General features: G+C 44.1%; 1 protein-coding gene across 4 annotated transcripts in view; it reads left to right on the top strand.

The window, feature by feature from the left end:
• The window catches only part of XYLB (xylulokinase), an 830291-nt gene that overhangs the window by 563627 nt on the left and 241528 nt on the right, over window positions 1-25136 (top strand). For all 4 annotated transcript variants that reach the window (XR_011199144.1, XM_069211091.1, XM_069211089.1 and 1 more), the window contains one exon: window positions 1006-1064. Coding sequence is in view for 3 of the 4 variants with exons in the window: in XM_069211091.1 (XP_069067192.1) it covers window positions 1006-1064 (59 nt within the window). In the remaining variant the exon portion in view is untranslated. The remainder of the gene's footprint in view (window positions 1-1005; window positions 1065-25136) is intronic.

The raw sequence follows: 25136 nt of genomic DNA, 5'->3' as shown, positions 1-25136 counted from the left end.
TCGGTACACATCCATCTTCACTTGATGTTTTTTTGCTGTTCTTCTTAAATGTATGAACATTTTGACTAGATCCGAATTTTAGATTTATTATTCTCGTTCTATATCAGGGAAAGCATTTCACATCTACACTTGCATCCCCGATTCCAATAATGATTCAGTGGGGTTCCCCGGGTTTCGGTAATGATAAAGCGTGGGTCCACAGAAGTCAAAAGATTGGGAACCACTGCCTTAGATCCTTCTGAGTTTATCTTAACATAGGAACTTTTTACTGGAAGGGTACGCCCTCAGTACAAATCAGCACACTCACCTCCATACCAGTGTGCGAGGACGTGCGTTGTGCAAGATTACACGGTTGGAGTCCCCACCCAGGGGATGGTAGTGGCAAACCAGTCTTACTATGTGTCCTCTGCATAAGTTTCACCTTTGTGCAATGCAGGAAATGTCTTTACTTCACTGAATTGGATGAAAAATGATTAAATCTGGCCCTTACATTTCCTGCGTTTTTGCGCTTCTTCTATAAAAACTGAACGCTGAATTTTAATATGAATGGTTTGACTGTTGAGTAGGTAACTAATTGCTAGCTATTCCCTTGCTTTTCTGAGTCAGGCCACTTTTCCGATCAGTCTCATTACCCAATTTTCATGCACCGTTGTGCAGTGCATTTTGAGGTATGTTTCTTAATAGATGTTGAACTTTGGAAGCATGTGGATAAGATCATTTGGTTTATTTGACTGCAAATGATGTGTTTCGTTACAGGTGAGTGAGAGGCAAGGAAAATATGTAGATACATGAATGTTGTTGCACTAGTAAGCTTTTTTCTTAATTTTTATTGACTTTCAGTTTTTTACCTAGGCTACTTCATTTTACAGAAATAGGAAGTATGCAGTAGCATCACTGGAAGCATTTAGTTCTCAGCGTGAAAATAGCAGAACGTTTGTGCTTAGACATTGCTGTTAAATCGATGTTTCAGAAAGTATTTAAAAATAGATTTCTTTTTCATCCTAGTGCCAAGGACAAGAATTTTAGCTACTGGAGGAGCATCTTGCAATCAGGAAATATTGCAGGTATGTGCAGGCCTCGGAATTGTCAGATATTATTTTGAAACGAATTCATATGTTACTTGATGGATTTAATTGGGATTGTGTCAGGAGCTTTATTAAGTTAAAATGCTGGGTCGGCTTTCAGGGCACAGGGAAAGGCAGTGGTGGGCTAGTGTTAGGGAGGTCATTTTATGGCCAAGTTGTCCTATTCTAACTACCTGACGGCGAAACAGGCCCAATAGAGCAGGACGCGCTTTACTGCCCACACTTCAGCACACTATGTGAGTCAGTGCACCAATAAAGTATAAACACGAGATCTTTGGGGTTAAAACAAAGGCAGTCATTAATCGAAAAATTGCACTAACAAAATCACACCACATCAAATATAAATGTTTTAAACATTGTCTATTTTTATGGAGAAAAACAGGTGTTAGGCATTGGCTTCAGCTTACTCCTTGTTTAAGTGGTGCCACACCCCTCTTCATATGATCACAGATAAGCATGCATATTGAACACCACATCACACTTGCTATTCAGGTTTATCATCGGGAATGCAGCCTGCTATATACATTCACTGAGCACTCTTTGAGACTGCCAGACCCTGAGGTATGTTGCCGTTTCCCAAGTTTATCTTCACTGCCTTTACAACCTATGACCAAGACTGTTGGAATTATGTTGCAATGGAGGACTGAATTATGAGGCACGGTTGACTAAATTATGCTGCATAATGGATCACATTCTTTCGCAGTATGAATTCTCTTTTTGATCGTTGTAACACACTTTACTACTGTCTGGCTGAAAGTTTCCTCTCGTTTGATGCCCGTGAAACAACAAACCAAAGGTACTCAGGTACTCTTTGACTTATTTTGTACCCAACAACATAAAGTTAGTGTTAAGGATTCTGCTTGCAAGGGATGGATTCGGGTGCATGTGCATTATCTTAAAAGCTGTATTCGTGTTATGACAACATCTGCCAGTGCAGCTGGGTAAGAAATGTTGAAACTGCATGCATATCACACATTAAGGTGCTACAGCGCTCCATTCCATGCTCTGTCGAATAATAATTGCAGGAGCATATTGAAAGCTATCTGAAGGCAAAGCCGTTTGAGTCAGTATCCATGAAATTATCAACAGTAGAGATTAAACAGTAAATGCTTGATTGCCATTGGGATATTTTCTTCCACAATGTTTAAAATTGAAAAAGTAAGGGCCTGCTCTCACAGCATCCGTTCTGTTCTATAAGCTTCTTTCAGACAACTGAAAGGTGCGGCATATCTTTCTAGAGTAGCCAGTATTGTACCTTGGCAAGCCATAGAAACAGGGCCGGACTGACCATAGAAAAAGTCCAGACTGACCTTTTTATTCCATCAAGCATGTCCTCGTTGGGCTGGAGCCATTGGAGGCTGAGCTCCTGGAGGGCAGCAGACACAGAGTACTTTGAGAGGGAGGGAGGGAGGTACGGAGACGGATGGACACAGGCCTGGTTCCAGGAATTTCTATCTAGATGAGCCAAAGTTGCATTCAGGTGGGCCAATGCAGGCTAAATTTAGGTCAATTCTGGTGGTAGCCTATGGGTCCTAGACTTACACTTGGACGTTGATTCACCACAATACCAGGGGTGGCGGAAAAGACATCACACATCCTTGACATTAATTACATCACAGGAAGTGACATCATATGACCTTTGACTCTCAATCTTCCTACAAAGTGGTGTCACATGGCCTTAACTCTGATGACATCACAATTATTGACATTGCTGAAGTTATAAAAACCTTAATAAAAGCATGACTAATATAATAACACAACATAGAGAAATGTCTGTTTTAGTATTCACTTGTATTAGGTTGCTGATGTGATATGCAAGGAGATAACTCATCGCTTCTCTTAGTATCACATGAAAAATGATGTGCTCATATGAAGAGGATAGCATAGCACAAAACAAATAACAGTAATGGGAACCTAAATGTTTTATACCACAAATGGTCATTATTTAATAGTTTTTCTACCGTATACTGCAATGAGAAAAATTATTGCTAAATAATAGGGAGAGAAAAAAAGGGATTTAAATAAAACAATAGTAGTTATGTCTACATGTTTTAATGTAAAGTTGACCATATACAGAATGAAGCTATATTATTGGCATAAAATATTCTTTACTGTTAATACATTTTGATTTAAGATCACCTGCAAGGTTCTATATCACTCATGTGAAGCATAGAGGTGAAGGTTTTAATCATACCCTTCATTTTTAATTTATACACAATAATGAAACATTGAAACAAATTGTTTGAAATTTTTTAGTTTTTTAGTTTATTTTTTATTAACTCAGAAGAGTGCACATAGCACTGCTTCATTTATTAATTTGATAAAATCTACCGTGTAATATCCCAGTCCCAGGAGAAGCTGCAAAAAGTAAACACTGTTCATAAAGACACTGTTTGCCTGCTTTTCTTGGAGTTGTGGCTGGTGAGTTTTGAATGTGGTAGGCCATAATGCTTGCTCTGAATTGTAGAGAATGAAGCGATCAAGTCTGATATCTTCAAGAGAGGGTTTTGCCGGGTCTCTATTGATGAATATTTTGAAAATAATGGGTCTAAGTGCATTTTAAAGCAGGTTTCACAAATAGATTTGCTTTTGCTAAAAAGCTATAGGTTCTGCTCTCATTACAAATTAAAGTCTTTCATGATGTGCCAGGCCAATTTAACCTGATGCTCCCAAGAGTTCACCCCTTTTTTCCAAAAATGTGCTAGCGGTGCTCCCATACACCAAAATTACCTCTATTGTGCTGGATACTGCACATTGTCATAGTGCCCAAATATGCCTTTTTTGTGATCCTTAAGTCCAAAAACTACATACAATATGCCACTGCCAGAATTTTGCCATTAGTGCCACCCATAATCATGGGTGATCTTAATGTCAAAAATTATCTCTTGTGTAACGTGGCCAGCACTTTGTCGTAATTGCCCCCCTCCTGTATGCTATTGTTAGCCTCCTTTATGCCAAAAATGATCTTCAATGTGCCTCCATTTTGACCAGGGCTAGCCCCTGTGCCAAGACTTTTCTGCAGTACCCCGGCAAATTTCCAAACTTGCCATTATACCACAAATTACATCGAGTAGGCCAATTCCAGCATTTTGTCATAGGTGTCCTCTTATGCTAAGCATAAGTGTGCCCGTGTCTGCTACCCTTTTGTCACTGGTGCTTGTCATACGAAGAACCCAGTATTCCAGGACACACAAGCATAACACCACATTCTCACTCATGCTCACTTATATTCACTCATTAACAACACACTCTCATTCACTCTCAGCAAATTGCTCTCATGTATTCTCACAGTTGTGCTCACTCATTCATTCTCACCCAGATAATCTCATGTTTTTGCAGTCACTCTTTTTCTCACTCACATTCTCACGCACTGACATTTAGGGGCACAATTACTAAAAAAATAGCAACATACAGCACAGCATCCAAAGTTGCTACACTGTACTACATCAGGGGAAGACAGCATTATAAAGCCATACCTACTCAGATATATCACTGCTACTCTATCCTTCAGCATTCCTTTGCACCATGGTGCAAATGTATGTGCATTTTGTCTAGCATACGGTTTGTACTTGACAGTTAACCTTCTATTACAAAGTGCAAAATACAGTGCCTAGACAAACTTTCATACTTTTCACATATTGGATATGTGCTTTATAGTGCATATGTAGCTATATGTGCTATATGTAGCACTGTGGTATTCCAGAAGGGGCTGCAGACACTTATCCGGCCACTTCGATAATGCTGATAATGCTGGTGCACCTGCAGAACCAACCTTATCTTCAGAGCGCATTCCCTTATTTGAAAGAGCATGGCCCCATGCACATGAGAGAATCACTTTACCGCTGTGTCCGCCCCGTTATATGAATGCAGAACAGAAGAAAACAGACAGCATGTATTTTCTAAATGTGTATGTAATGCAGCTTTAGGCTCTGGGGGTTGAAGGACCACACACACTGCTTCTTCTGAGCATGGATTTTCAGCTATGTGACCTCTCATTGTAACATAACACCTTGTCAAAGCTAGTCTTGTGCTGTGAAATGTAAAAAGTAAACAAACACTGTTTAAGAAATGTGACCAAATAGAATAGGTAAAATTTTGCGTTTGGTTTTAATACAGCTGTGTAAAGTATATGTTGCGATGCACTCAGATACTATCTGTTTATTTGAAAATAATATTTTGTTTGTGGCAAAATCTTAGGAATATCCATATTATACATTGAATTAATTATATAGCTCTGAGGTAAGTTTGGATAATTAGCATTAATGCACTGTGTGTGTATATTGCCACACTGCATAACCCATGGTAGCTGTTTATTGAACTGAATTATGATCAGTCCCATTGCGAGTAGTTGTGATAAGACAAAGAGTAAGATCACTATAACCAGGGCCTCTGAAATTATACAGCACAGGACTATTAAATTATACAGCAGGGTCGAATAAATTGTGGAGAAAGAAAAAGCAAATTATATGACGTAATGTGCCACATTTTGTGATAGTATTGCTTCATTATTTTGATTTTTTTTACACTTGTTAATACTGTTTGATCTTTGGTTGCACCTCATTAGTACAAGTTGAACACCCAGCAATAGCAATAAGCAGCTGAAAGTTGACAAGTCAACCTTTGCAACTGTGTGACAACACCAGTTGTAGCACTTTTCATCACTTTTGATCAGTTTGAACCACAAACATGTTTTTAAATCTGCATATTATGCAGTAGATGATGGATTATAGGACAAATATGGCAAATCCATAATTATGTGCAGAACACCACAGCATCAAAATTACATAACTCCAATGTCCCTGTCTACAATCTGGGAATGTGCAGTCTACTGCATTGAGATACTAGAATTTGAAATGCTCACATTTGTAACCCTACTGAACTGTTGAGAATAAATTGAACCCAGCATCATATCTTAAATTAGATAAAGTGGGTATTTAGTTTACCACAGCATCTGGAAGAGAACAGAAAATAAACTTTAGTAGGCATTGTAATTCCACATTTACTCTTAGCTAATGGTCAGACATTTATGATTCCCTTGCGGCTGCTCATCCTATGAGGAATGCACTGCTACTAGCTGAATAGTATAATGTATGCCTCATCTTACAGTATGTTATTGCTGGCATCATACTGATACTAAAATACATAAACACTCTCAGAACCCCCATACAGAAACATACATAATTGGGGTCCAGAATGATGCTCACAGCCGTGGTGCCACTGCACGTGGTGCATAATTGGCAGATAACACCCTGTCCCCAATCCCCCAATACATACCGCCCAACTGAAGCTTGCCTCAGACAGGAGCTAGGATTGCCACAGGGCCATTTTCGTCCGGCATGAATATTTTAATGTCTCAGCCAAAAGAGAAAATCACCAAAACGTGGCATTTTCTCCCGTTTCAGCGCATACTTGAAACACTACTTATAAAAACAATGCATTTTAAAATGTATTCTAGAGGTCCCCTTATGACCCCTGACTAGGGTTGCCACCTAGCCGGTGTTCTTTCCGGCACTACCAATATTTGAATGTCCTGACAGGTACAAAAATATGCAAAATCACCTAAAGCTGCTTTTTTGGCCTTTATCTGTGCATAATTCAAAGAGCAAATATAAATAGAAAACACTTCAAAAAGTTTTCTGGAGATGCAAAGATTTCTGACCAATAAATAAAGTAAGTACAGACGGAAGAGTCATGTTGCAAATGAATACATTCCATTGTATTCATAGTCCTATTTAGAATTATGTCCAGGCCTTTGCACCATTGTAAAACTACAACAAATGGCCAGTACCTTTCTTTTGGAAAAGTGACAACCCTACTCCTGACTGATAATGTAAGCAACGTGAAAAACCATCACAAGGTTTGGCAGTCAATGGAGGGAGCAATTCTCAGGTTCTCCAAAGCCTTTTCTGCCGACTGGGAGGGCCAAAGGTCATGTTTGAGAAGGAGAGAGAGAATGGGTGGTGGATGGAAGAGAGACAAGTAGCGAGCAGATAAAGGGATCCGGCGAGTTTTTGTCAAGGCTGGTTCTGGTTCCTCAGTTTGGCCCTGCATAAAAGCTGCTCAAAGTTGGACTGGACAGAAAATAATCCAGGCACCACAATAAAAGTGCCCCTCATTCGTGAATTAGCTAAAAAAAGGGGCCCATGTTTGCAAATGGGGGCAGTTATGAACTTTTAGAATCGCAAAGACACCACGTACAAGGGTTTTGCAAGATTTGGAGGATTGCATGGATTTGAGCTTTTTTTGCAGGCAGTTTATTTTAATATGAGTGAAATAAACACTAAAAACTGTCCCAGCTGACCCTAAAACAGCCCCACAAATATACATAAAAGTGCCCCACACACTAACCTGTCCGACCAGCCCATTTGGCACTGTCTGATTGCACTATAGACCAGTTCGACCCTAAAGCGGCTTCCTTTTATTTATTTAGTAGTGTAGCAGGTCTGAGAAATTCGGATATTTAAAATAGTAGGGAGACGCAGCTGATGTCTCGTAGCAACTGCCTCCTCCCGAGAAACTCTAGATGTGTGCAAAGAAAAGTACAACCAGTGCTGTGTCCAGAAAAAACATTGGGACTCGCTGTCCCACATTTAGGATGCAGGGGTGAATTTGGTTTGAGGTTAATAGGTCGTCATACCTCCTCCCTACGAAGGCAGTACTTCAGTAATCAATCTTGTCATCAGGACATACTAGCACACTCGAACAGGGCGACATATGTACAATGTTTGAGTACCCTCGTTTCTCATTAGGGCTGCTGCTATTCTAATAGACAATGCCAGCACCTTTCTGCAAGGTTTCCATCCTATTAAAGGACAGTACCAGCACTCCTCACGATTGCTGCAATACTTCTAATGGATTGTAGGGCCCGGGATCTGTACATCATGGCACGTCATGTGTCTGGCGGGTTTGGAGACTTTGTATTTTCTTCAGGAAGAAGGGATGGTCCAAGCCATGATATTGCACCTGGGTTCAAAATGATCATTGGGGATTGGTGTGTTTGTTAGTTTACCTGTGTGTGTAGCCATGGGTATGGGGTGAAGGAAATGTTATTAAGAAAGGCATTTGGACCTTCATATGTGCACTTTCAGTGCTGCATGGCCCTGCTGTGGCAAGCCGAGCATGGATGTGAGGGATCCTGGAAGTCAATGGCCTCCAAATGAGTCGAATGAAAAGATCCAGGAGGAATGAAGGGATGGATGGTGAGTCACTAGGCTTTATTCAGTCACACAGGAACAATCCCCCCTAGCTCTTCAAGCTGTATACCAACCCTTGCAAAGCACAGCAAGGCTCAAAGGATGAAGAGACGTTGCTAGATTTGGACCCAACATTTCCTTCAGTAGGCACTAAGCGGGTGTCGTGTCATGGGTCGAGTCACAACTAATGGCTGCCCACCCTAACGGTGATTTCAGGGCTCTATCTGGGTCCTTAGTTCTCCACAATGGAAGAAGATTGGTACCCAATAACAAACTGTGGCTGAAATACATTTCTATAGGTGTTACACCTTCTGGGCTACGTCAGTCATATTGCATCACTTAACTGAAGCGAAGAGACTTCAGCGAGGAGAGATTGCCTCAGACCTGCTCACATGATGTAGCTACCTCCTCACCTTCTAACAAATATAGGCGTACGGCTCTCTAGAGATTACTCTGTAAGGGAGGTATGAAGGAGGTGTATGTACACGCATTCATGCATGCTTCTGTGGGCGTATGTATGTGTGTGTTTGACCAGCCCTCATATTGTTCGTAAAAGCTAACTAAGTCAGACAAAACAGTCTCTGCTGTTCCCTTATGTGTTTAAGTAGTTTCAAGCGAGTGTATAAAAAAAATGCACGCACTGTCATATATACTTAGGTTCACTGTATGACTTTGGGTGTGTGTGTGTCTGTCCCTAGGTGCGTGAGGTGCCACATACATTATTATATTTCTTGTGTGCAAGAGAGCCATGGCTGCTCATTTCGACATCTGCCCTGCCACATTATAGTCTTGTAAATAGGCCTCCCAGTGTGGGTGACCCAGCGATGTTCATGTTTGTACATGTGATCCGTTATTTAGAAAATAATGATGGGAGGTTTCCTGGACCCCCAAACGAGGCTGGAAGCACTATGATTGTTTAATCATGTGACAGGATGTGGTTTTATTAATACACGCGTGGAGCAGGTTTGCGAGCCAGGTCCTATAGAGATTAGTAGCGAACCAGACCCACACCTGTAGGAGCGGCAGCTGAGTGGGTGAACCAAGGCTTCAGAAGATTTGTAGCTGATTTCATCAGAGCTACATAAATTTAATAGGGCAGTACCAACAATTCTCTCTCTTGTGCTGGCCCCATACTCTCCCCTTATTGTTTAAATACTTCACCTATTGTGTAAACATCTATTTGTCACGTTCTTTCCTTAGTGACTTGCAGTGCCTTATAGAAGGATGGAAAATAACATGCCAGAAAAGTCAAATAATATAAATAAGTGGAATACATATGGCCTGGTTGTGAATTCTGAGCAATATTTTCGGCTGAAATCTTCACATTGAATTCCTGCCATTACCAGTTAAAACCCCTGGAATGGGAAACAACTATGGCAACCCTCATTTAAAGGCATAATTCTTCACTGTATTTTGGTTTTGGAATGAAGGGTGGTGGGAGGGAGGGGGTTAACACAGACATTCACATCTGCTCCAAACAGGTGATATATGTCTGCAAGGACTCTTGCTCGGGGCGTTGGAGCAAAGGAGGGCCGTTTAGGTGAAACTGTTGCTGGGCAGGGTGGATAAGTGCACGCTCCCTCATGCTTGACTGACAGTAAGGGGGAAACAGAGTACACGTTCAGGCTGCAATAAAGTCCTTTTCCACTGCAGTTTTGTCGCCCGGAGTGTTTGGCTGGTAAAATCAGGTCTGGGGTTCAGATGCCAGTGGACTAGACTACTGCCCCATTTTCAGTGGTGTAGTGCAGAACTGGACACAGAAATTCTTGTATTATCATTCGGGTTTTAGAAAGGCTTAAGGCTAATTTTTGGTAAAAAATATGCGTGGCTTTCACATTTTCTGTTCAGCTTTTTGTGTAAATCTGACTACAAAGGGACAGTGTGTCGCCGTTTGATCGGTTCTTGAATGATTTAATATGTTAAGATCTCGCAGGTACAGCTGTCCAAAGTCTACAGTGGAACTCATACAGCGGGAGGCTTTTTAAAAACGGCCAGAGAAGTAGCACGACCTGTGAGTTGTAAAGAGTAAACCTTTGCAAATGTTTCAGAGAGCGACTGTTGTCCATACTCTCAGAAAGGTCACTGCAACTTTTGAGGTGATCTCCAACCAGTACTATGTAAGACTTTGTTACATAGTAACCTGTAAAGCGCATCTGTACCTTGAGTGACCTTGCGTTATAAAAATCGGTAAAATAGATGCAAATAAATAAGTGATCTCTAAAAACACCTTTCAGAGAGTGAGATAGTTTTCTGTAAGGACCAGCTGTTATTGAGAGAGTCTCGAATACAAAAGACTTGACTGAAAGTTTCTCTGCTTGACTTAATAAGTAGAATTTGGTTGCACAACATTTAGATGTCGGCTGCAACCAAGGGGAGAATTCGCTTGCTTCCCTCCCAAAATTAGGTAAATATTCCTAACATAGGCATAGCAGGAAATCACAAAGTTTTTTTTCAAGGACTTGAAATTCAGACGTAGGTCATACCTAACTGAAGAATGAGATAAGACATATTACTTACAGAAAATCTTTGTGAACCGAACCCCACGAAAGACAGTAACAGTAAACCCCTATTACTTCGACGCTATGCTTCACTGATATTTGGCAACTGTGGGACCGTGCCGCAGAGAGGCGCTCGCTGATCGTTGCCGCCTGAGCTACGGAGGTCTTACAGAAACAGAGCTATATTTTCTAATTATATTAGCTAATTACAACAAACAAAGCAAGGATTACACCGAAGAGCATGTTCTAATATACTTTAAGTTCTGTAAAATATGCCAGTTGATAATAATTTTTGTTTTGGCCCTAAAATAATTTTACTCTAGGCTTTCATATTATGTTTTTCGTTTATTTAATTACTGCAAGAACATACATGTTCTATATGCATATATTTATCACATTTGTGCCACTATACGATTCCATAGTATTTTTGGAATATGATTTCTGCTTTACCCTTTTGCGATTCTCACTGACTGTAGTCAAAGTTGTCAGTGGCCCTTGTATTTAGTTGTGTTTTGAATTGCTAAGTGGTGCTGTCACAACGGAATAGTGTATTAATAGAGTATATCTGGTAGAGAGAGGCTTTGCTACTATTGTATATTGACCTTTTCACTTCTTTAATTTTGCTTGGGTACACGGTGGCCCTTTGCTTGACTTGACGTGGCTGTTGTGTTTGGAGGTATAGTTGGTTGTTCATTTATTTTGATGTAGTGTTATGGATGTGTTTGTTATATTTAATTTACATCTGCTGAAATATTGATATGCGGTTGATGAGAAGATTTAAATGTGCTTTTGAGATGGCAAATGCTTCGCCAATTACATGGCTTGGAGCTGTCTGGTATACATATTGGTGTCAATGGCTGTCTAATGTGTACTATTTCAGTATGCTGAAGTATGAATATGTCGTGATGAAAGTGCCATTGGGTTGTATTAGAAATGGGGTTTCTAGATGCCAGTGGTTTGCACCCGGCACAAATAGGTGCCCTCACTCTAGTCAGGGTAAGGGAGTCACACACTTAAGATAACCCCTGCTCACCCCCTTGATAGCTTGACCTTAGCAGTCAGGCTTATCTCAGAGGCAATGTGTTAAGTATGTATACACATACACACAGTACCAGAGTGAAGACACTACAAACGTACTCCACACCAGTTTAGAGAAATAGCCAAGATTTATCTGAGTAAAACGACCAAAATGACAAAAATCCAACATACACAGGCAAAGATACACATTTTTAAAGATTAAATCCCAATAATGTACTGAAAAACACAATAGCTCCAACTGGGGCTATCACAATGTCATTAACTGAGTCGTTCCCAACAGTCTGACACCACTCGTAAGGAAGTGTGGCACCGGTCACGGAGCCGCACGGACCCCCTGGTACAGTATCTTTAAAAACAATGAAACAAAGACGTTGCATGGAGTCAGGGAGGTGAGGCATTGGTTCCTTACTGATACCATGGAGGTGAGGCATCGGTTCCTTCGGTTGCAGGGGAGGTGATTAGGCGTTGGTTGCAAGGTGTCGGTTTCTTATGATCCGCCAGGGTTGATGAATCCAGCAGGTCAAGATGCAAGCGGGGGCGATCTCACAGGCTACGGTGTGACCGATGTTGGTGACACGGCACTCGGGACTCACGATGTCAGAGGCACTGCTGCAGGTTTGGGCCAGCGGTGCCGGATCTGCTTTGCCAGTCGCAGTCATTGCACTTCATTGGAGACCACAGCTTTGGATGCAGGTAGCGGTGCGGAATCAAGCAGTGGTGCCGGCTATGGAGTCATCCGGAGTCGTTGTGCCTGGTTCTTGTTTTTCACCAGAACTCATTTCCAAGGGACAAAGAACTGAATTTGGCTCCACTTGGCAAGTCACTACTCTCAGCAAGAAAACCCAGATGCTGGCAGATGAAGTCTTTGAAGTCTCTGAGACTTCCAAGAGGAGGCAAGCTCAGTTCAAGCCCTTGGAGAACCTTGGAAAGCATGATGTAGAAAGCAAAGCCAGTCCTTTCACTCCCAGGTCAGAAGTAGCAGCAGTAGGCCAGCACAGCAAAGCAACAGGCACAGTGGCAGGTCCTCCACAAGCGTCTAGCTCTTCTCCCTGGTAAAGTGTCCTCAGTGTTCTGAAGTTGTGGAGTCAGCAGTCCAATACTTATACTCATTTCTGCCTTTGAAGTAGACAAAGGAAAGTCTTTGTAAGCACAAGACCCTGCCTCTCCCTGTTCTAGTCCCAGACACACTCCAGGGGGTTGGAGACTATTGTGTAAGGACAGGCACAGTCCTATTCAGATGCAAGTGTCAGCTCCTCCCTCCACTGTAGCACAGGAAGACCCATCAGGATAAGCAGGACACACCCCGGCTCCTTTTGTGTACTGTCTAGAGTGAATTCGCAAACAGCCCACCTGTCAGTCTGACCCAGACGTGTATTCAGCAGCCAGGCAGAGGCACCGTATGGTTAAGCAAGAAAATGGTGAGTTTCTAAAAGTGGCATTTTCAAACTTACAATCTAAAAACATCTTTACCAAAAGATGTAGTTCTCAATTGTGAGTTCAGAGACCCCAAACTCCCTATCTCTATCTGCTCCTAATGGGAAATTACACTTAAAGGATATTTCAAGGCAATCCCCAGGTTATCCTATGGGAGAGATAGGCCTTGCAATAGTGAAAAACAAATGTAGCAGTATTTCATTATCAGGACATGTAAAAGACACCAGTACATGTCCTACCTTTCAAATACACTGCACCCGGCCCTTTGGGGTAACTTACATGTAGTAAAAAGGGAGGTTTGGGCCCGGCAAGTGGGTGCACTTGCCAGGTAGAACAGGCAGTTTAAAACTGCCCACACAGATACTGCAGTGGAAAGTCTGAGACATGTTTACAGGGCTATTTGTCAATCAGTGATGCACACCAACCATTAGCATATGACTTTCAGGCCCTGGGCACCTCTGGTGCACTTTACTAGGGACTTACTAGTAAATCAAATATGCCAATCATGGATAAACCAATTATCAAAACAATTTAGACAGAGATCACTTGCACTTTAGCACTGCTCGGCAGTGGTAAAGTGCCCAGAAAAAATGAAGTTCAGCACAGGTTCATAACACGAGGTCAGAAGCCAAAAAATAACAAGGGAAGTCACGCCAAGAGTGGACAGGTCTAACATGTGTCCCCCCTGCTGAAAGTGGGGAGAACTACCCAACCTCATGGGAGTTCTCATCACTAAGGCCGAAGAACATGGACAGACCATCAGCATTGGTGTGTTCTGTGCCAGGGCGGTGTTCCACCATAAAGTCCATTCCCTGTAGGGAGATGTACCACCTCAACAGTCTAGGATTCTCACCCCTCATCTGCATCAGTCATCTGAGGGGCCTGTGGTCTGCCTCAACCTGGAAGTGTGCCCAAAACAAGTAGTTTCTTAGGTTCTTCTGCCCCCAGACCACAGCAAAAGTGTCCCTTTCTATTGTGCTCCACTTCTGTTCCCTGGGAAGTAACCTCCTACTGATGAAGGCTACAGGTTGATGTAGGCCCTCTTCCTTTAGCTGTGAAAGCACAACTCCCACAACATGATCTGAAACATCTGTCTGCATCACAAATTCTTTGGAAAAGTTTGGGGCCTTGAGCACAGGAGCTGTGCACATGGCCTCCTACAGTGTGTCAAAAGCAGACTGGCACACCTCTGTTCATATCATCTAACGTGGCTGCTTCTTGGAAGTGAACTCCGTCAAGGGAGCAACAATAGTGCCATACCCCTTGTTAGAAATGGGGTCCTTGGTTGACAGTCAGATTACCCCCTGTTCAAACAAGGACCCTCACTCTAGTCAGGGTAAAAGAGAATCACCTTCAGCTAACCCCTGCTTACCCCCTTGGTAGCTTGGCAGAGCAGTAGGCTTAACTTCAGAGTGCTAGGTGTAAAGTATTTGTACCAACACACACAGTAACTGAATGAAAACACTACAAAATGACACAACACAGGTTTAGAAAAATAGGAAATATTTATCTAAATAAAACAAGACAAAAACGACAAAAATCCACCATACACAAGTCAAGTTATCAATAAAAATGCAAAAAGAGTCTTTAAGTAGTTTTAAACACACACTAGCGCTGCTAGCGTGAAAATGTACCTGGTGCGTGTCAAACATAGCCCCGCACGGGCGGGTTGCGTCAAAAATAACCCCGCACGGGCGGGTGTGCGTCAAAACTAACTCCGCACGGCAGTACGTGAGTCTGAAATCCAGCCGCATGATGATCCGAATTCCCCGCAGCGCAGGTTGTGATCTCCCAGCCTCCGTCAGCAAAGCTGCGCGTTGTTTCTCCTGCTCCGTGCGTCAATTCTTTGGTCGCGTTTCCTGCGAGCGTTGTTTTCTCAGCTGCGGAGCCGGCGGCACGTTGTTTTTTTAGCCGCAGATCGGAGTCGCGGCCATCTTTTCCCTGCACAGCGCTCTGTGCATGGATTTCCTTGTCTTTAGGCTGCCAACTTCTCCTTTCAGGGTCCCAGGAACTGGATGGGCACCACAGGGCAGAGTAGGAGTCTCTCCAGAGACTCCAGGTGCTGGCAGAGGGAAGTCTTTACTGTCCCTGAGACTTCAAACAACAGGAGGCAAGCTCTAGATCAAGCCCTTGGAGATTTCTTCTCAAGATGGAAGGCACACAAAGTCCAGTCTTTGCCCTCTTACTCTGGCAGAAGTAGCAACTGCAGGATAGCTCCACAAAGCACAGTCACAGGCAGGGCAGCTCTTCTTCCTCAGCTAGTCAGCTCTTCTCCAGGCAGAGGTTCCTCTTGGTTTCAGAAGTGTTTCTAAAGTCTGTGGTTTTGGGTGTCCTTCTTATACATAATTTCTCCTTTGAAGTAGGCCTACTTCAAAGTAAAGTCTCTTTTGAATGTGAAATCCTGCCTTGCCCAGGCCAGGCCCCAGACACTCGCCAGGGAGTTGGAGACTGCATTGTGTGAGGGCAGGCACAACCCTTTCAGGTGTGAGTGACCACTCCTCCCCTCCCTCCTAGCACAGATGGCTCATCAGGATATGCAGGCTACACCCCAGCTCCCTTTGTGTCACTGTCTAGTGTGAGGTGCAACCAGCCCAACTGTCAAACTGACCCAGACAGGGAATCCACAAACAGGCAGAGTCACAGAAATGGTATAAGCAAGAAAATGCCCACTCTCTAAAAGTGGCATTTTCAAACACACAATCTTAAAATCAACTTTACTAAAAAATGTATTTTTAAATTGTGAGCTCAGAGATCCCAAACTCCACATGTCCATCCGCTCCCAAAGGGAATCTACACTTTAATCAGATTTAAAGGTAGTCCCCATGTTAACCTATGAGAGGGACAGGCCTTGCAACAGTGAAAAACACATTTAGCAATATTTCACTGTCAGGACATAAAAAGCACATTACTATATGTCCTAATTTAACCATACACTGCACCCTGCCCTTTGGGCTACCTAGGGTCTACCTTAGGGGTGCCTTACATGTAAGAAAAGGGAAGGTTTAGGCCTGGCAAGTGGGTACTCTTGCCAAGTCGAATTTACAGTTAAAACTGCACACAGAGACACTGCAGTGGCAGGTCTGAGACATGATTACAGAGCTACTTATGTGGGTGGCACAACCAGCGCTACAGACCCACTAGTAGCATTTGATTTACAGGCCCTGGCACCTCTAGTGCACATTACTAGGGACTTACTAGTAAATCAAATATGCCAATCATGGATAAACCAATCACATACAATTTTACAAAGAGAGCATATGCACTTTAGCATTGGTTAACAGTGGTAAAGTGCTCAGAGTTCAAAACCCAACAGCAACAGGTCAGAAAAAATAGGAGACAGGAGGCAAAAAGATTGGGGATGACCCTGCAAAAAAGGCCATTTCCAACACCCCTTGACAAATCTCCTGTAATCACTGGTGAGTCTTACAAAGTCCTTCAACTCAGTCTGGGTCTCGGGGATGCCCAAGCCAAAATGGTGTCAGTTTTGGCTTACAGGGGGCGCCACCTGGCCGCTACCTACATGCTGTCCCAAGTACACCACAGACCCCTGCCCTATCTGGCACTTACTGGCCTTAATAGTGAGGCCTGCACTCTGCAGGGTTTCTCAACATTTCCTGGAGGTGGTGCAAATGGTCCTCCCAGCTGGAGCTAAAGACAGCAATGTCATTTATGTAGGTAACACTGAAGTTCACCAACTCAGCCAGGATCTTGTTGACCAGGCTCTGGAATGTGGCAGGGTTGTTATTCAAACCAAAGGGCATGACACAGAACTGGTAGTGCCCCTCTGGTGTTGAGAACGCAGACCTCTTTTTGGCCCCCTCACTTAAGGCAATTTGCCAGTACCCAGACGTCAGATCATATGAGCTGAGGAACTTGGCAGCTCCCATCCAGTCAATGAGCTCATCAGCTCTGTGGATGGGGTTTGCATCAGTCCTGGTGACGACATTGAACCCCCGGTCGTCAACACAGAAGTTGAAGGTGTGACTCGAGTGGGGTAGCCTTAGGGACCAGAACCACTGGGCTGGGATTAGGACTGCTGGAGTGCTCAATCACCCCTAACTCCAGCATCTTAGAGACTTCCTCCTTGATGCTGTTTCTCACTCTGTCAGTCAACCTGTGAGACTTGTGCTTAACAGGCAGTCTGTCTACAGTATGAATGTCATGGATGCACCAGAGGGTAACCTCAGGGGTAAGTGAGAATAGGGTGGCGAACTGCCCCAGCATCTGGCGATAGTCCCTCTGCTGATCTAGGGTCAGAGTAGGGGAGAGGTTCATACCCTCCACTGACCCATCCTGAGGAGGTCAGGGAGAGGTTCGCTCTCCTCTTCCACCCTATCATCTTTGACCAAGAGCATGGTCAACTCAGACCTCTCGAAATGTGGTTTGAGGAGGTTCATGTGCAGGACCTTCAAAGGGTTCCTAGGAGTCTGCTTGTCCACCTAGTAGGTCACATCACTTTTGCGCTACTTCACCACAAATAGCCTAGACCAATGGCCTTGGAGAGCGCAGGGCTGTACTGGGGCCATCACCCACACCTTCTGGCCAGGCTGAAACTCAACCATAGTGGTATTCGGTTCGTATCAACATTTCATGTCTTCCTGGCTAACTTCCAGTTTCTCTTGAGTGAGTTTACGGAAGCGGGCTGTCTGGTTCCAGAAGGCCAGCATGTAACTGAATACATCCTGGGGTGGCTTCTTGGGAGCTTGATCCCAGCCCTACCTGACCAAACTTAGAGGCCTTCTCACAGGTTGCCCATACAGAAGTTCAAGAGGGCTGAAGTCAACCCCCTTCAGTGGTACGTCCATGTAAGCAACAACAGACATGGTAACAAGATGTCCCACTTACACCTCATTGGTTCAGAGAGACCCATAATAATGCACTTCAGGGTACGGTTGGATCTCTCAACCAACCCATTTCTTTGGGGATGGTAAGGCGTGATGAACCTGTATGCTACACCACACGCCTTCCACATGGCCTTCATGTACAATGACATGAAATTGGTACCCCGGTCAGATACCAACTCCTTGGGGAAACCCACACGGGTAAAGATCCCCATCAGTGCCATGACTACTGTGGGCCCAGTCACTGTCCTCACGGGGATAGCTTCCGGGCACCGAGTGGCATGGTCCACCAAGACCAGGATAAACCTATTGCCCATGGCTGTTTTGGAATTCAGAGGCCCCATAATGTCAGTGGCCACCCATTCAAAAGGGGTGCTCTCAACATTAAAGCTTTGAAGGGGAGTCCTGCACCATTTCCCAGATTTCCCACTCACCTGGCAGGTCTGGCAGGTCCTGCAGAATGAATCTGAGGCCTCCCCCATGTGGGGCCAACATAAGTGGGTGACAAGCCTGTCAAGGGTCTTGTCCTGCCCCAAATGACCTTTCAGTGGCACATCATGAGCCAGACCCAGTAGTAAGGCTCTGAAACACTGGGGTACCACCAGCACACGGACTGCCCCAGGTTCAGTGACCTTAGGCTCACTATACAGGAGATCCCCCTCCCAGTAAATCAGGTGAGATCCAGAGGTGTCACCAGGTACCTGGGCCTCACCCTGTTTCCAAAGGCCCTCAAGGGTAGGGTATGCTTTCTGCGCTTTGCTGAACTCGTTCCTGGTGGGGCCACCTTCCTGCTGCTAATAAGTCAGCTCAGACAGGTCCCCTCATTCGGCCACTTCTTCCCCTTTAGGTTCGGGGGTGTCCCATTCAGGTTCAGCCTCCTCCCAGACCGTGGAAATCTCGGGAGAGGGTCTGCCGTGCCCCTTGCCCCTCCCCTTCTCAGTAGGCCCACCCCCAGTCTCTCGCAGAGATCCCGTGCATGTGATGTGCTGCCTCATAGCCCTGAAACCACCTGTGTATGCTATCCTCCTTAGTATACTCTTTCCTAAATTCTTGGGAAGGTGCACCCTTCTCTCAGGCTGCACTAACAAAATGCTGCCACCATCTGTGCGGGACCTGATTTTTTAGATCCAGCTCCTTCAAGCTCAGCTAATGACCTAACATAATTCTCCATGGCCATTGCCATTTTCTTTGCTTCCATCTAAAGCATCAGTTTTTCAACCTCCAAATGAAGCCTCCTTTCTGCTTGTCTGTCCCTCAATTCTTCTTGGGTCAGACCCTTGGAAGAAACACTGCTGCCTGCCTTTGAGCATGCTCTTTCCCCAGCAGGTCCTGGTTATCCCCCATGTCACCATGTATGCTTTGCTCCTCTACATCCACAACAACATTCTTCTCCTCTGTCGGCCCAGCAGCCTTCTTTGCTGCCAATAAAGCCCTCAGTGCCTTTTGCAGCTCCTTCTTTTTCGTGAGGGTTTTAATAGGACATTTGAGGTCTCCAACCTCTTCTGCTCTAACACTACTTCTGCAGCTCCAACTGCTGGCTCACCAGACTGAGACATGTTTGTGGGTAACTCAGAAGTTGCAAAGTATCAGGAAGGCAAAGAGAAAAAATCCAAGAAGGGGGAAAAACATGGTCTGCACTATGAGTTTAGTGTCCACCAATCACTGTATGTCAAGTAGAAATACAAGTCTTATCCTCTCTGCTGATCACCAATGTTAAAAATGGGGTCTCTAGTTGGCAGTTATTTGCACCCTCTCCAAGTAGGAACCCTTACTCTAGTCAGGGTATGGGCGTCACACATTTAAGATAACCCTTGTAGCTTGGCACGAGCAGTCAGGCTTATTTGAGAGGCAATGTGTATAGTAGTTGTACACACACAGTAGCACATTGAAAACACCACAAAAGTGCTCGGCACGAGTATAGAAAAATGGCTAATATTTATCTGAGTAAAACAAGAGCAAAACGACAAAAATCCAACATACACAAACAAAGATACACATTTTTAAGATTAAATCCCAATAAACGACTGAGAAACACAATAGCTCCAACTGGGGCTATCACAACATCGTTGATGGAGTCATTCCCAACAGTCTGACGCCACTCGCGAGGGAGTGTTGCGCCACTCACAGAGTTGCATGGACCCCCCAGGTACAGTGCCTTTGAAAACGATGAAACAAAGACTTTGCATGGAGTTGGGTAGATGAGGCGTAGCCAGAGCCAGTGCGGCATTGATTCCTTACTGCTACTGGGGAGGTAAGGCATCGGTTCCTTACTGCGAGGCAGGGAAGGTGAGGCATTGGTTCCTTGTGGTTGCAGGGGAGATGATGTAGCATTGGTGACACGGCATTGGTTCCTGCGATCCGTCAGGGTCGATGAATTCGGCAGGTCAAGACGCAAGGGGGTGACCTCTTGGGGTTGCGGTCACACCATGGGGCCACAGGCATAGCAGCAGCGTCAGGTGTGACGGACGTCGGTGACATAGCACTCGGTACTCAGAATGTCACTTTAGAGGCCCTGTGGCGGCTTCAGGCCAGTGGCACCAGATCTGCGTCATAGGTCACCATCGTTGCACTTCAGCGAGGCCCACAGCTTCAGATGCAGCTAGGGGTGCAGAGCCGAACAGCGGCACCGGTTCTGCAGTCATCTGAAGTAGATGAGCCTGGTTCTTCTTGTTTTTCACCAGAACTCACTTCCAAGGGCCCAGAAACTGGATTTAGCACCACTTGGCAAGTCAGGACTCTCAGTAGGAAAGCCCAGTTGCTGGCAGATGAAGTCTTTGATGTCCCTGAGACTTCTAACCGAAGGCAAGCTCAGCTCAAGCCCTTGGAGAATCTTGGAAAGCAGGACATAGAAAGCAAAGTTCAGTCCTTTCACTCCCAGTACAGAAGTAGCAGCAGCAGTCCAGGCCAGCAAAGCAACAGGTGGAGTGGCAGGTCCTCCTCAAACATCCAGCTCTTCTCCCTGGCAGAATATCTTCAGTCCGGTAGAGTTCTGAAGTTTTGGGGTCAGCACTCCAATACTTATGCTCATTTCTGCCTTTGAAGTAGGTAAACGTCAAAGGAAAGTCTTTGTAGTGCACAAGACCGTGCCTCTCCCTGTTCTGGCCCCATACACACTCCAGGGGGTTGGAGACTGTATTGTTGAAGGACATGCACAGCCCTGTTCAGGTGCAAGTGTCAGCTCCTTCCTCCACTCTAGCCCAGGAAGACCCATCAGGATATGCAGGACATACTCCAACTCCCTTTCTGTTACTGTCTAGAATTCATGAACAGCCCAACTGTCAGTCTGACCCAGTGTGTATTCATCAGCCAGGAAGCGGCACAGGTATACTGTGAAAGCTGAATTAATTTTTAATAAATTTATACTGATTAATGGTTAAGAATTTACATGAAAAATGTGCCTTGGAGAATGTGCCCACTTTAGTGGCCACCATGAGGCATATAAAAATTAATAAGGAATTCACATTTATAGTTAGATTATGTGCACATGTAGATTAAAGTGTATTTTATGGGTTATACTAATATATTAATGTTATATTTGTTTAGCTAATGTTGAGATTGATTAACTTTAGGAGTTCTGGGCCTAGTTGACCAAGACTCATGTTAAGTTTCATGGCATAAATAAATGTTTGCAAATGTCTTGTGAAAGCAAATAATTAATGTTGTCCATTTTTCACACAGCACTGACCAAGCGATTTGTAAATGTCTTAAAATTTCTCATGAGAAATGCTTACTGTAATTCTCTGTAATAGATGTTGATACATTGTTATTTCGATGTGTGAGAAGCTAAGGTTCTCAGGAGCTGACAATAGCCGCACTGACTTCAGCCGTAATGTGCAACAAAAGTAACCTGACAAAGCTGACGATGGGAACGGGGAAGAGGAGCCAATCATGGACGTGTGAAAGACTGTCTAGGGATATTTTAGATTTAGGATTTAGGGACTATTGGTCCTACTGAAAACGTATGATTTCCTGACCAGTGAGGGCATGAGACAATGCTTTAGGGAATTTAGGGGGTCATTATGACCCTGGCGGTCGGTGCAATAGTGGAGGGAGTACCGCCAACAGGCTGGCGGTACATACCTCCACTATTATGACATTGGCGGTTTGGCAAAAGCCAAACCGCCAAGTTAACACACCTCCCGCCACAGCGGTAACGACTGCCGGGCTAGAGACTACAGCCGCCCATTGCATTTTGACCCCTCCCACCGCTATGGTTTCCGTGGTTTCTGTACCGTCATGGAAACCATGGCGGTAGGCACTATCAGTGCCAGGGAATTTCTTCCCTGGCACTGGTAGGGGTCTCCCCCACCCCCCTCCGCAGAGTCCTCCCCCACCCTCCCTCTCCCGACCCCACCACATATACACACATATACACACATACACGCACATACATACACACCCATACACACATTCACCCACGCATGCATACATTCATACACACTCACAGCATCACGCACGAACATACATCCAGGCACCCACACAATCACACAAACACAACATGCACGTACACACACACCCATTCATGCACACACACATTACACACACATGCACGCATTCAAACACAGTCACACACACCCCCACACATGAACACAACACCCCCTCTCCTGTCGGAGAACCCAACTTACCTGCTTGCAGGGGGTCATCTGGCAGGAGACAGGACATGGGGCTGCTGCCAGCAGCAGCGTCCGCCAGCAAAACACTGCCAAGCCTTATCATGGAACACCAGTGCCACCTCACCGCCGTCACCGTAGCCGGAATTCCACCAGCCTTCTGTCGGAATTCCGGCTATGGTCATAATTCGATGGACGGTCATTAGCCACGGCAACGGTATGTTGGTGGCTGTCGCAGTGGTGGTAGGCAGCATTTGCCGCCAATGTCATAATGAGGCCCTTCGTGTATCCAGACCATACCTTGCAGAGTTGTTAGCCATTCTTTTCTATTCTTGTCCGAGTCCTGTTCGTGGAGCACCGCAGTTCCAGATGCCTTTTTCCCCTTTTATCCACCCTCAAAGAGGTATTGTGTTAATGCTGATTCCTTAGCTTGATGCCCTTTTATGTGGTTCAGTTAACTTAGAGCCCAACCGTGGCTAAGCCATTCCCTTTTACTGTCCCGTTGCTAAAGCTGACCAAACGGATGTCCAAATGACAAAGAGAAATTCCATCTTGCTGATCTGTTGAGGAGAGGTATTATGAAATGCTATTGCTTTTGCTAAATGTTTATTCTTCTCTTAAGTACCGACAACTATTTTGATAGAGTCCTAGTTAGATGTTTTCCAAATTAACTTTTGACTAAATTCCCTTTTGCATGAAGTCCAAACATGATTTTCTAATTGGAGGGTTAGTTCGAGTGTCATTTGCTTACAAATGTAATTAACAAAGAGTTGATTTTGTTCACCTGTTGAATCTAGATGTATGCTATCTCTGTTGTTCAGTTATTGATGCTATTACTTTGTGCGGTAACTCTTGAGTGCTTAATTATCAATGTACTAGTTAAATTGAGATTCTTTCAACGCTTTGGTCAGCCTGTGTTGTTTGTATATGCTTACCATTTGGTTTTGAGACTAATCTACGTGATATTAGTATTGTTATTATAGGGAAATAAACTTTCAAAATGTTACTAAAAGGCGTGGTTATCGATGGCCACATGTGTCATGGTGCGCAAAGATTACTGTCTCAAGTCTATGAAAATTGATGTGTTGTTCATGTTATGTTGTCACTAACCAGATTTTGAGTAGGGATTGTGTATATGGTACAATCACTCTAAACTTAGTCAAAAGGTCAATCGAACCTCTATTACATCCCCTTATAAATAAATTACCAGTGAACAAATAAGGTCAGACGCGCTCACAATTCTTAAGCAAGAACATGCCCACTTTCCAAAGGTGGCATTTTCAAACTTACAGTCTCGAAGCCAACTCTACCAAAAGATGTACTTTCAAATTGTGAGTTCAGAGACCCCAAACTCCATATCTCTATTTGTTCCCAATGGGAAATTACACATAAAGAATATTTTAAGGCAATCCCCATGTTATCCTATATAAGAGATAGGCCTTGATATAGTAAAATACGAATTTAGCAGTATTTCACTATCAGGACATGTAAAACACACTAGTACATGTTCTACCTTTTAAATACACTGCACCCTGCCCATCGGGCTACCTTGGGCCTACCTTAGGGGTGACTAACATGTAGTAAAAGGGACAGTTTGGGCCCGGCAAGTGGGTGAACTTGCCAGGTAGAACTGGTAGTTTAAAACAGCCCACACAGATACAGCAGTGGCATGTCTGAGACATGTTTACAGAGCTACTCATGTGGGTGGGACAATCAGTGCTGCAGGCCCACTAGTAGCTTTTGATTTACAGGCCCTGAGCACCTCTGGTGCATTTTACCAGGGACTTTCTAGTAAATCAGATATGCAAATCATAGATAAACCGATTACCAATCCAATTTATACAGAGAGCATTTGCACTTTAGCACTGGTCAGCAGTGGTGAAGTGCTAAAAACAGCAAAAACGAAGTTCAACACAGGATCATAACAGAAGGTCAGAAGCCAAAAAAACAGGGAAAGCCATGCCAAGAGCTGAAAGGTCTAACAGGTTGTAAATGTTTAGTCAACTATATGGCTTGGAGTCTTGCTGTATGTATGATGTTGCCAAGCGTTGTGTCTGTAGGGAACTACTGCTGGAGAGGTCCAATTCATTCTGTCTCAGTGTTTATCTGTTGGAATAATACATATTCCTATTTTGAGAGGCCGGGGGAGGGTTATTTTTATTGCAGAATAAATATGGTGCATGCTGTCCCTTCTAAAGGCTCCTCTATCACAACCTCACTGTCAACGAGCGTACTCACTGACTTACGTTTACTTGCTCATTTGTAGCACATAACGGGTATGGTCAGATGACTATCTCTGCTGAAGTCTAATAAGAGGTCAGGTTAACAACTCCATCTTACGCTCCTGATCCTTTCCATGTGGAGTGCAGATCAGTTCCCTGAATTTCTTGTTGTAACTTGTTGTATCTTCACTTACATAGCCTAGTCCAACCTCCTG

Source organism: Pleurodeles waltl, chromosome 10 (assembly GCF_031143425.1).
Source record: "Pleurodeles waltl isolate 20211129_DDA chromosome 10, aPleWal1.hap1.20221129, whole genome shotgun sequence".
Classification (NCBI taxonomy): Eukaryota; Metazoa; Chordata; class Amphibia; order Caudata; family Salamandridae; genus Pleurodeles; species Pleurodeles waltl.
Note: the sequence above shows the minus strand (reverse complement) of the source record. Positions and strands in the feature narration are given on the sequence as shown.